General features: G+C 47.4%; 1 protein-coding gene across 1 annotated transcript in view; it reads left to right on the top strand.

Annotated features, from left to right (window-relative positions):
• sspo (SCO-spondin) overlaps positions 1-13,246 on the top strand; it is a 311,321-nt gene that overhangs the window by 37,865 nt on the left and 260,210 nt on the right. Inside the window, 4 exon segments of the mRNA XM_072245202.1 lie at positions 2,179-2,306; positions 7,057-7,166; positions 10,944-11,087; positions 11,361-11,457. Coding sequence (XP_072101303.1) covers positions 2,179-2,306; positions 7,057-7,166; positions 10,944-11,087; positions 11,361-11,457 — 479 coding nt within the window.

The following is a 13,246-nucleotide window of genomic DNA, read 5'->3' as shown; positions in this document are numbered from 1 at the left end:
GTCTGTGGCTGTGCCCATGTTAATGTGTCTGTGCCCATGTTAATGTGTCTGTGTCCATGTTAGTGTGTCTATGTCTGTGCCCATGTTAGCGTGTCTGTGCCCATGTTAGCATGTCTGTGGCTGTGCCCATGTTAACATGTCTGCGGCTGTGCCCATGTTATCGTGTCTGTGTCTGTGCCCATGTTATCGTGTCTGCGGCTGTGCCCATGTTAACGTGCCTGTGGCTGTGCCCATGTTAGCGTGTCTGTGGCTGTGCCCATGTTAGCGTGTCTGTGTCTGTGCCCATGTTAGCGTGTCTGCGGCTGTGCCCATGTTAACGTGCCTGTGGCTGTGCCCATGTTAGCGTGTCTGTGGCTGTGCCCATGTTAGTGTGTCTGTGGCTGTGCCCATGTTAACGTGTCTGTGGCTGTGCCCATGTTAGTGTGTCTGTGGCTGTGCCCATGTTAACGTGTCTGTGGCTGTGCCCATGTTAACGTGCCTGTGGCTGTGCCCATGTTAACGTGCCTGTGGCTGTGCCCATGTTAGCGTGTCTGGGTCTGTGCCCATGTTAGCGTGTCTGTGTCTGTGCCCATGTTAACGTGCCTGTGGCTGTGCCCATGTTAACGTGCCTGTGGCTGTGCCCATGTTAACGTGCCTGTGGCTGTGTCCACGTTAGCGTGTCTGTGTCTGTGCCCACGTTAGCGTGTCTGCGTCTGTGCCCACGTTAGCGTGTCTGCGGCTGTGCCCACGTTAACGTGTCTGCGGCTGTGCCCACGTTAGCGTGTCTGCGTCTGTGCCCACGTTAGCGTGTCTGTGTCTGTGCCCACGTTAGCGTGTCTGCGTCTGTGCCCACGTTAACGTGTCTGCGGCTGTGCCCACGTTAACTTGCCTGTGGCTGTGCCCATGTTAATGTGTCTGTGTCCATGTTAGTGTGTCTGTGTCTGTGCCCATGTTAGCGCGTCTGTGCCCATGTTAGCATGTCTGTGGCTGTGCCCATGTTAACATGTCTGCGGCTGTGCCCATGTTAGCGTGTCTGGGTCTGTGCCCATGTTAGCGTGTCTGTGTCTGTGCCCATGTTAACGTGTCTGTGTCTGTGCCCATGTTAACGTGCCTGTGTCTGTGCCCACGTTAGCGTGTCTGCGGCTGTGCCCACGTTAACTTGCCTGTGGCTGTGCCCATGTTAGTGTGTCTGTGTCTGTGCCCATGTTAGCGTGCCTGTGGCTGTGCCCATGTTAGCGTGCCTGTGGCTGTGCCCATGTTAGCATGTCTGTGGCTGTGCCCATGTTAGCGTGTCTGTGGCTGTGCCCATGTTAACGTGTCTGTGGCTGTGCCCATGTTAGCGTGTCTGTGGCTGTGCCCGTGTTAACGTGCCTGTGTCTGTGCCCGTGTTAACGTGCCTGTGGCTGTGCCTGTGTTAGCGTGTCTGTGTCTGTGCCCATGTTAGCGTGTCTGTGTCTGTGCCCATGTTAACGTTTCTGTGTCTGTGCCCATGTTAATGTGCCTGTGTCTGTGCCCGTGTTAGCGTGTCTGTGGCTGTGCCTGTGTTAGCGTGTCTGTGTCTGTGCCCATGTTAGCGTGTCTGTGTCTGTGCCCATGTTAACGTTTCTGTGGCTGTGCCCATGTTAATGTGCCTGTGTCTGTGCCCATGTTAGCGTGTCTGTGTCTGTGCCCATGTTAGCGTGTCTGTGTCTGTGCCCATGTTAGCGTGCCTGTGGCTGTGCCCATGTTAATGTGCCTGTGGCTGTGCCCATGTTAGCGTGCCTGTGGCTGTGCCCATGTTAACGTGCCTGTGGCTGTGCCCATGTAGCGTGCCTGTGGCTGTGCCCATGTTAATGTGCCTGTGGCTGTGCCCATGTTAGCGTGCCTGTGGCTGTGCCCATGTTAACGTGCCTGTGGCTGTGCCCATGTTAGCGTGTCTGTGCCCATGTTAACGTGTCTGTGCCCATGTTAGCGTGTCTCTGGCTGTGCCCATGTTAGCGTGTCTGTGGCTGTGCCCATGTTAGCGTGTCTGTGTCTGTGCCCATGTTAACGTGCCTGTGGCTGTGCCCATGTTAATGTGTCTGTGCCCATGTTAACGTGCCTGTGACTGTGCCCATGTTAGCGTGCCTGTAGCTGTGTTTCGTCATGCTCTGTGTGCTGGTCTGGTCCCAGAGACTGTGGATCATTGGTGTTTAACACTCTGTCCCCTCAAACCCTCAGGAGAACCCACACCGTGTGATGTGGGCACGGAAGCGCTGCAGCGTCATCAGCCAGTCCCTATTCCAGCCCTGCCACCCCGAGGTGCCTCACCAGCCCTTCTATCACTGGTGCGTCTTTGATGCCTGCGGGTGAGTGCTCCCAAACAAGCTCTGAAAGTGAGTTTGGATTCTGGGGTGCATCACGCTGGGAATGGCGTCAGTGTTGTTGCTGGTGTCGGTGTCAGTGATGGTGTAGTTAGTATCAGTGTCTATGACAGTGTTGTTACTGGTGTTGGTGTCTGATGGTGTTGTTGCTGGTGTCAGTGTCAATGATGGTGTAGTTGGTATCAGTGTCCATGATGGTGTGTTTGCTGGTGTCAATGATGGTGTTGTTTCTGGTGTCGGTGTCAATGACGGTTTTGCTGGTATCAGTGATGGTGTTGCTAGTGACATGTGGGACCTTGTCAAGTGCCTTACTAAAGTCCATGTAGTCAACATTCACTGCCTTGCCTCCATCAGAATTCCTGTTAATATCCTCTAAAAACTCTACAGGATTGATTAGACATATCCTACCATGCACTAAACCATGCTGACTATCCTTAATCAATCCATATCTGTCCAAATACTCATATATCCGGTCTCTTAAAATACATTCCAATAACTTTTCCACTACTGATGTTAGGCTCACCGACCTATAATTTCCTGGTTTATTCTCATTGCCTTTCTTAAACAGTGGAACAACACTAGCTATCCTCCAATCCTCTGGTACCTCACCCGTCACTAAGGGTGATTTAAGTATCTCTGCTAGGGCCCCTGCAGTTTCTGCACTTGTCTCCCACAGAGTCAGAGGGAACATCTTGTCAGGCCCAAGGGATTTGTCCACCCTGATTACCTGAAGACAGAAAACAGCTCATCCTCTGTAATCTGTATCAGGTCCATGACTTCACTACTGCTTGGCATCACTTCTATAGACTCTATATCTGACTCCCCTGTAAATACAGAGGCAAAATATCCATTTATTTACGATCTCCCCCATCCCATCTCTTCTGGCTCCACGCATACTATTGTGACCTTCCAAAGGGCCTATTTTGTCCCTTGCGATCATCTTGTTCTCAACATCTCTGTAGAAGCCTCAGGATTCTCCTTTGCCTTGTCTGCTGGGGCAACCTCATGCCCTCTTGATTTCTTTCTTAATTGTTCGCTTGCATTTCTTATTCTCCTCAAATACCTCATTAGTTTCTACCTGCCCATACATGCTATACATCTCCTTTTCTTTCTTAACCAAACCCTCAATACCTTTCAAAAACCAAGGTTCCCTAAATCTGTTATCCCGGCCTTTTATTCTGACAGGTATATACAAACTCTGTATTCTCAAAATTTCTCTTTTGAAGGTCTCCCACTTACCAAGTACACCTTTGCCAGAAAACAGCATCTCAACCCACACTTGCCAGATCCTTTCTGATACCATCAAAATTGGCCTTTCTCCAATTTAGAATCTCAACCCAAGGACCAGACCTATTCTTTTCCATAATTACCTTGAAACTAATGCTATTTTAATCTCTAGATGCAAAGTGTTTTCCCTACACAAACTTTTGTCACCTGCCCTGTTTCATTCCCTAACAGGAGTTGAAGTATCACAAGCTCTCTCCTTGGGACTACTACGTACTGATTAAGGAAACTTTCCTGAACACACTTGACAAACTCTATCTCATCTAGTCCCTTTACAGTATAGTAATACCAGTCAATATGTAGAAAATTAAAGTCACCTACTATAACAACCTTATGTTTCTTGCAATGTTCTGCAATCTCTCTACAATTTTGTTCCTTTAAGTCCCTGGGACTGGGGTGATCTATAATATAGCCCCATTAGCATGGTCATACCTTTCTTATTCCTCAGTTCCACCCGTAAAGCCTCACTACGCAAATTTTCCAGTCTGTCCAGACTGAGCACTACTGTGACATTTTCCCTGATTAGTAACGCCACCACTCTCTCTTTAATCTCTCCTGCTCTATCATGTCTAAAACAACAGAACCCCAGAATACTGAGCTGCCAGTCCTGCCCCTCCTGCAACCAAGTCTCACTAATGGCTACAATATCATAATTCCATGTGTTTATCCATGCCCTGAGCTTATCTGCCTTTCCTACAGTACTTCTTGCATTGAAATATCTGCAACTCAATACTCTACATTTTGCTTTCTGACTTTGTCAGAGGTCTTAACAACATGTCTCCATAATCACTATACTATTTGTTCTGGCATTCTGGTTCCCATCCCCTTGCAACTCTAGATTAAACTACACTCCTCCCACTGTTGGGCAGCACTAGCAAACCTTCCTTCTAGAACAGGGGTCCCCAACCTTTTTTGCACCGTGGACCAGTTTAATATTGACAATATTCTTGTGGATCGGCCGACCCCGGGGGGGGGAGGGGGGGGGGTATGTTAATCACGACCGGAATATAGGTGATAAGTCAATTATAAGTTACTTATCAGTGGCTAATACACTCAATTTTGTTTCTGAAAGGGTTTATCTGATGAATTTAATATTAAACATATTTTCCTCACATGAATATTGTGTTAAGTCAATTATTAGTCATAAGGGGGTTCCTTATGTTCAGTCTATTCTGCAATTTAGTTTTCGTTGCATTCATTGCAGAAAACTCCACTTCGCAGAGATACAATGTTGGAAATGGAAGCAACGTTTTCAGTGCTTTCGTGGCTATCTCAGGATATTCAGTCTTGACTTTGATCCAGAATGCCAGCAGAGATGTTACGTCAAACATACTTTTCAGCCCACCGTTATTTGCAAGCTCGAGTAGTTGATCTTTTTCCCGTGCTGACATGGATGATTCACTGGGGACATTCACAAATGGGTCATGGACCCATTCCTTCGCACATTTTGTGTCATTTGCGGTTGGGAAGTAACGCTTGAATTCTGTCGACAGCGAAGACAGGTGTTCGCGCACCAGCTGTGAGCCTCAGTCTCTCCCAAATTCCCTGCTAATGTTGGGAACATGTCAAATATGCCCTTGTCCACAAACAGTTCCAGTTTGGCTGTGAAAGCAGACACTTTATCCGCCAACTTGAAGACAGTTGTCGTTCTCCCCTGAAGTGACAAATTGAGTTCATTGAGCAGGTTGAAGATGTCACACAGATAAGCGAGTTTTGCTCTCCACTCCTCGTCACTGAAGTGTGCTGCCAGTGGTGACTTTTTTCCTGAAAGAAATCTCTGTAGTTGCTCTCTTAACTCAAGAACCCTGGCCAGGGCTCTCCCCCTTGATAGCCACTGGACTTCAGTGTGTAAGAGAAGGCGTTTGTGCTCTGCATCAATTTCCTCGCAAAGCTCCTCAACCAGACGTGAGTTAAGGGCTTTTGCTTTGATGTGATTAATAACTTCAACAATGTCACTCAATGCGCTGTTAAGATCAGGTGATATTTTTTGGCCAGCCAGCATTTCCCTGTGTGTGACACAGTGTGTAGACTGGCATTCAGGAGCAACCTCTTTGACTCGGGTAGTGAAACCAGACTCGTTAAGCTGTTCCAACAGCTGTGCTTCGATGTCCTCCGCTATGTCATCGATTCTTCATGAAACTGTGGTAGCTGAAAGAGAAACCTGTGCCATCTTGTTAGCTGCAGCTTCTCCCAACAGTTTACAGCACATGTCCTTGACATCAGGCAGAATCGATTCTTCACCAACAGTGAAAGGCTTCTTAGCCTTAGCAATACCGCTAGCCACTTAGTACGATGCTCTCAAGCAGTAGAATTTGTGGAGGTGGTGGCTCTCAGCACTTGCTTCTGTCCCACTTGTTCACGTTTTTTCCGCTCTAAAAACTCAACGGGTTTGTCTTTAAGTGCAGGGTGCTTGTACTCAAGGTGCCGAAACAGTTTTGAGGGCTTCATTGCCTCATTAGGCAGCTTGTCTCCACATATCACACATGGGGCTTGGAGCGTGCGAGTCACCGGTCACAATAAAGCCATATTTTATGTACGAATCGTCGTACTTTCTGTTGAAGAAAGTTGAAGAAAGCTTTCTTTTTTTTTGGTCTCAGCTATCTCTGCATTATCATCATTGTCAGGCCTTTTATGTCGCCTACCATCTCTTCCAAAGAAACTCAAGCAACGTTTGTTTTTTACTCATCGAGTAGTTGTAGGTTAATGGCCGACTGATGTCCTCATGTGCATTCAAGTTCAACAGTGGTCGTGACAGGGAATGAGGAAAGGTGCAGTTGACTCGTATCGTCTCCTCACGGCCCGGTAGCACGTGCGTTGCGGCCCGGTGGTTGGGGACCACTGTTCTAGAATATCAATCCCCCCTCAGTTTAGGAACAAGCCATCTCTTCTGTGCAGGTCCCATGTTCGCTGGAAGAGAGCCCAAAGATCCAAAGATCTGAAGTCCAACTTCCAACAGCAACTCCTTAAATTGAATGATTTTCCTGTTTCTGGCCTCACTAGCACTATTTTTGGTGTTGGTGTCAATGACGGTGTTGTTGCTGGAGTTGGTGTTAATGATGGTGTTGTTGCCGGTGTCAATATCTGCTGTTGCTGGTGTCGGTGTTGATGGTGTTGCTGGTGTCAATAATGGTGTTGTTGCTGATGGTGGTGTCAGTGTCAATATCTATTGTTGCTGGTGTCATTGACGGTGTTGTTGGTGTCAGTGGCTGTGTTGCTGGTGCTGGTGTCAATGACGGTGTTGCTGATGTCGATGACAGTGTTGTTGCTGGTGTCAATGGCTGTGTTGTTGCTGGGGCTAGTGTCAATGACGATGATGTTGCTGGTGCTGGTGTCGATGGCGATGTTGGTGCTGATGTCGATGATGGTGTTGTCCTCAGTAACGGTGCTCTTTTTGGTGTTGGTGCTGGTATTTGTGTTAATGCCGATGACTTGTGTTGGATCAATCCCGCAGATGTGACACAGGCGGGGACTGCGAGTGTCTGTGCACGGCCATCGCCGCCTACGCTGAAGAGTGCAACAAGAGAGGGGTGTATGTCCGCTGGCGATCACAGGATCTCTGTCGTAAGTACTCTGTAATGGGGTAAGGTCTTTTGCCGTGGTGTTTTTGAGGGGTGTGCACCTCCCTACAGTGAGGACTGGAGGCAAGTAGTCAACGAGGGAGGCCCGGTTGGGCAGTGTGTAGTGCTGTTGCCTTACAGCTCCAGGGACCTGTGTTCAGTCCTGACCACGGGTGCTGCCTGTGTGGAGGTTGCATGTTCTGACTGCTTCCCCAGGCCCTCCAGTTTTCCCCCACATCCCAAACTCGTGCTGGTTGGTAGGTTAATTGGCTGTTGTAAATGGTTCTGAATGTGGGACATTCCAGTGGAGTTGAGGCAATCAACAGACGTGTGAAGGGAAATTGGAGTCAGACAATACAGACTGGGAGTGGCTGTTAGAGGGACAAGTCCATATCTAATGTGTGGCAGTCAGCTGGTTAGAGCTTTGGGCAGCATGTTCCTGTGAGTATGGAGATATGGACGCCAAAGTTCACGAACCGATGATGATAAGAGATATTATAAGTTTAGTCTCAAAGAAAATTGGCCCTTTATGTGAGGAAGGATGTGCTAGCCTTGGAAAGGCTTCAGTGTAGGTTCACAGGATTAATCTCAGAAATGAAAGGCTTAACCCATGGGGAGTGTTTGATGTCTCTGGGTCTGTACTTAATCCAGATCATCATCATAGCTTGTCACACAAGACAGCCAGCCACTCTATTGTTGTTTGGTTGGTGTTGAGCAGGACAGTGTCAGCTAAATCAGGTGAGAGTGGGCAGTTGTGCAGAACGTGTTCAATGTTCTGCACCCTTTTGCCACACTCACGGGATTTGCTGGTCTTTAAACCCCACTTCACCATTTTGTCTCCCGTCCTACAAACTCCCGCTCTCGCTCTGTTAAGAGTGCACCCCTTCCATCTGTCAAGCAGTGGCCCGTCTGGTAACATTTCTGTGGGGTCTTGCACTGTATTGTTTGGTGGGATTCTGGCTTCTGTTTGTTGCCAGAGGTCAATCCTGTATGTTTGGGGGGATGTTCCGTGCGGTAGTTCCTCCATTGTAGCAAAGCTTTTCCTTGATCTTAGGCGGTTAGAAACTGGCACATGATGATGTAGTGAGTGCCGTGGATCCAAGTTCTGTTTATCTTTTTCAATTTTTGTTGTTGTGTGTCTTCGGATCTCTGGGGGAGAAATGCCTGCAAGTCTGTAAATGATGTTAGTGGGTGTGGGCGCAGTGTACCCATGATTATTCAGCAGGCTTTGTTAAGCAACGGGTCTATTTTCTTCGCATGGGCTGAACTGCCCCACACAGGTGCACAGTATTCTGCAGGTGCATAGCAGAGTGCTAGGGCAGTTGATCTAAGTGTGCGAGCATTAGCTCCCCATTTTGTGCCTGCTGATTTTTTCAAGAGAGAATTGCGAGAGCCAACTTTCCTTCAGACTTTTCAGATGTGGGTGGCAAATGAGAGCGTCCTATCCAGTGTCACACCCAGGTAAATTGGAGTCGGATAGTGGTCGAGCTCCTTCCCACATTAGAAGATCTTGAGTTTCCGAGCTGCTTCTCAATTCCTCAGGTGGAATGCACACACTTGAGTTTTTGATGGATTTGGGTTCAGAGACCATTTTTCATAATACTGCGTCATTGCTTTGAGGACTACTGTAAGTCATACTTCAACTTCTTAGAAGGAATTAGCTTGTGTTGCAATGCATAGGTCATCTGCATAGAAATACCTGCGTGTGTTAGGAAAGGTTGGTTGGTCATTTGTGTAAACATTAAATAATAGAGGTGCCAGGACTGATCCCTATGGTAGTCCGTTCTTTTGTGGATGCCACCTACCCTTAATTCCATTCATTTCTACATAAAATCTGTGATTTTCTAGATGGCTTGTTATTTCTTTGACTGTGGTTTCATTCTTTAACATTTTAGATAATTTCAGTAGAAGGCCTCTGTGATTCACAGTGTCGTATGCTGCTGTTAAATCAACAAATACTGCCCCTGTAATTTGTTGCATTTCAAAGCCATCCTCAATATACTGGGTTATGTTCAATACCTGACCACAGCTAGAGTGGCCTGGCCTGAACCCGGCTTGGTCTGGTGTTAGAAGATCTTCAACTAAGGGGGATATTCTTTTCATTATGAGTGTCTCGTAGAGTTTATAGAGGGTGCAGAACAAGGAAATTGGTCTGTAATTTTTAGGAATGTTGGGGCCTTTATTGGGTTTTAGGAGAGCAACAACTTTGGCTCTTCTCCACTTTTTAGGTATTTTTAATGATCTTTGGCAACAGTTAAAAAGGGACAGAAGCCAGTGGAGTGCTTTAGATCCAAGATGTTTAAGGAATTCATTAAGAATCCCATCTATGCCAGCAGCTTTGTTGGATTTTAGCTGTGATACTTCATCCTTTAATTCTTCTAGGGTGAGAGGTGGGAAGTTGTTATTCCCGTTAGAGAGAGCTGACTCCATCTCCTGATGTTGCTTTTTCTTTTGCCTCCGTTCCTTGTTATTTGGTTGACCATTTAGTATTAGTTGGCGGGCAACCTGATTGGGTGTTACGGCAGCAATTCTCTGTGGTGGTCTATTGTCTGAGTTGAGTTTCCAAACAGTTGCCCATGCCTTCTTACTGTTCTTGGTCATGTCTGTGTTTTCTATCAGTTCCTGCCAATGCTGTTGTCTCTCTTGGCTCAGTGGGGACAGAACTGACTCTCCCATTTCAATTGATGGAACTCTATTAGAAAGAGAGGGAATCTCATAGAAACCTGTCAGATACTAAAGGGCCTGAATAGAATTGATGAGGAGAAGATGTTTCTAATAATGGATCTGATGGCATAGCCTCAGAATAAAAGGATATCTCGTTAAAGCTGAGATGAGGAAGAATTTCAGCCAGAAGGTGGTGAATCTATGGAATTCATTGCCACAGGGGTGGGTGGAGGTCAAGTCATTGGGAGTGTTTAGGCAGAGATTGATAGGTTCTTGATTGGTAAGGGGGTTAAGGATAAGGGGAGAAGATGGCATAATGGGGTTGAAAAAGCAGATCTGATTGAAAGGCAGAGTGGTTTTGATGGGCTGAATGACCTAAATGCCTATCTTGTCTTCTGGTCTTGCAGGAAGAATATGTAAGGGCAAGGAAGTGCCAGTTAGACAGGACCCTAGAGGAATATAGAGGAAGGAAATTGAACAAGGAAATTGGAGGGCCAAAGGGCCTTAGAATATCAAGTAGGATTAAGGAGAGTGCCAAGACAGGTCGTTGACCAGGGTGTGTGTGTGTGTGGGGGGGGGGTGTTAGTTTGGAGCTGTTCGGGTTTGAGGAGGTACACTGATTGGGGTGAAGCGGTTCAGTATTTTGGGGATGGATGGCGTGAGTTTGGGGTGGGTTGGTCAGGGGGTGAGTTGGTTGGGGTTGTTGGGGATGTAGGGGTTCATTGGTTGGGGTGAAGGAATGAGTTGATGAAGTTCAGTAGGTTGAGGATGGACGGAGCTTGGTTGGTTGCGGTTGACCGGTTGGGGTTTTGGGAGCAGAAGGGGGTGAGTTGGTTGGGTTGTTTGGGATGGAGGGTTTCATTGGTTGGGGGTGGGTGATTTGTGTGGTTGGGGAGAAGGGGTGAGTTGATGGGGGTTCAGTGGGTTGGGGGTGAATGGGGATTGGTTGGCTGGTTGGGGTTTTGAACAGATGGGGATGAATTGGTTGGTGGTGCGGCAGGAAGCAGTTTGGTTGGTTGTGGTGGTTGGGGTTTTTCTGTAGGGTGTACAGGGACTAGGTGTTTTGGGTACAGATCTGCCTTTCTTTTCTGGGGGTCTGACATCCCGCTTTGTGCAGCCCTGCAGTGTGAGAAGGGGAAGGTTTACGAAGCCTGTGGTGCCCCATGCCAGAAGACGTGTGCCAACAGGGCTGGTGGGGCTGACACTCGCTGCCCCTCACTCTCGTGTGTTGAAGGATGTTTCTGCCCCGAGGGAACCATGTGTGATGGTGAGGCACCTGCCTTTGCTACACCTGAAACTCCCCCTCCCCTCTCTCCAGACCCTGACACTTCTTGTCATTGCCCCTAGATATTACACCCTTCCCTTCCTGGACGCTGCACCACTTCCCCTTCCTGCTCCTCCCTAAACACTGCCCCACACCCTCCCAAAGACACTGCTCAACCTCACCCCCACCCTCCCAAAACACTGCCCCTCCAGACAGTCCCCCTCCCAGGACAACCCTCCACTGCTGTGACGCTGGTATTTGCCCCCACAGACTCAGGGAGCTGCATTGATCCTGCCCGTTGCCCCTGTTACTGGGGCGAAGTCGCCTTTCCCGAGGGGACAGAGATCTCCCAGGACTGCAGGAACTGGTGAGTATCCATTGCTGCCTATAACCCCACCTCCATGACTATGGAGCTCTCCCCTTTACTGAGTGATCACAGTTCTCCAACACCACCCCCCCAACAACGAGTGGCCACGGTACTCCATCCTAGACCCTGAGTGACCATGGAGTTGTAACCCCACTTTGAAGGGGCAGAGATAATCCAGGACTGAAGGAACTGATGAGTGTCCTGCACTGGAGGCAGTCATTGAGCGTGTGACCACAGGGCATTCAACCCCACCCCAAGTGACTGTGGAGCTTCCCTCCCCCACCTTAAATAACCACAGGGCTTCAATATTATACCAATTGTGAGCAAAAGAATATTCTCTCTTTCTCTTCCCCACTCTAACCCTCAAGGATAAAAAGACTCTGATGGGAGTTATGTACAGGCCTCCATAGTAACCAGAATGTCAGGTACAAATCACAATGGGAATAGAAAAGGCATGTAAAAGAGCAATGTTACAATGGTCTTGGGGTTTTAAATTGCAGGTAGATTTTGAAAATCAGATTGATGCTGGATCCCAAGAGAAGCAATTTGTTGAATCTATATGAGATGGTTTTTGAAAGCAGCTTGTGATTGAACCCATAAGGGAAAAGGCAATTCTGGATTAAGTGTTGGGTAATGAACCCGACATGAACCAGCTGGAAAAATAGTCTGAAAACTGGCAGATAGGATTTAATGTGAAAGGTGTTGGGCTTTGGTCGGACCAACCAAGGTAGGTGTTAAACAGTGAGTGGCAGGGCACTGAGGAGTGTGGTACACAAGGGATCTGGGAATACAGGTCCATCGTTCATTCAAAATAGCATCACAAATTCGTAGGGTTGTAAAGAAAGCTTTTGGCACATTGGCCTTCATAAATCAAACTATGTTATGTTGAAGTTGTATAATACGTTGGTGAGGCCCAATTTGGAGTAATGTATGCAGTTTTGGTCACCTACTTACAGGAAAGATGTAAATTATATTGAAAGAGCACAGAGAAAGTTTACCAGGATGTTGCTGGGTCTGGAGGATCTGAGTTATACGGAAAGATTGAATAGGTTAAGACTTTATTCCTTGGAATGTGGAGAACTGAAAGGAGATTTGATAGAGGTGTACAAAATTATGAGGGAATAGTAAATGCAAGCAGGCTTTTTCCACTGAGATTGTGTGGGACCACAATTAGAGGTTATAGGTTAAGGATGAAAGGCGAAAAGTTTAAGGGGAACTTGAGGGGAAACTTTTTCACTCAAAGGGTCATGAAAGTATGGAACAAGCTGCTAGCACAGGTTGTGCATGTGAGCTCGATTTCAATGTTTTAAGAGAAGTTTGGATAGGTACATGGATGGGAGGGTTTCTGTCACAGTGCAGGTAGATGGCAGTTTAACTAGCTTGGCATGGACTAGATGGGCCGAAGGGCCTGTTTCTGTGCTACTCTTTTCCATGGCCCTAAGGGAACACTGAGGAGGCAATGATCATCATAATATGATGGAATTCACCCTGTAATCTGAGAGGGAGAAGGTAAAATTGGATGTATCAATATTCTATTGAGTAAAAGTATTTACAGAGGCATGAGCGAGGAGCTAGCCAAAGTGATTGGAAGGGGCTGCAGTTTCTGGGAAAGATTCAGAAGATGCAGGATCAGGAAATCCCAAAGAAAAAGAAGAAGCTGAAGCATTCTAAAGGGTGGATGAGGCCACGTGGCCGATAAGGGAAGTCAAAGAGAATATAAAAGCAAAAGAGAGGACATATAATATAGCAAAAACTATTGGGGAGCAAGACGATTGGAACACTTTTAAAA

Source organism: Mobula birostris, chromosome 1 (assembly GCF_030028105.1).
Source record: "Mobula birostris isolate sMobBir1 chromosome 1, sMobBir1.hap1, whole genome shotgun sequence".
NCBI lineage: Eukaryota > Metazoa > Chordata > Chondrichthyes > Myliobatiformes > Myliobatidae > Mobula > Mobula birostris.
This window is presented reverse-complemented; position numbering and strand designations above follow the sequence as displayed.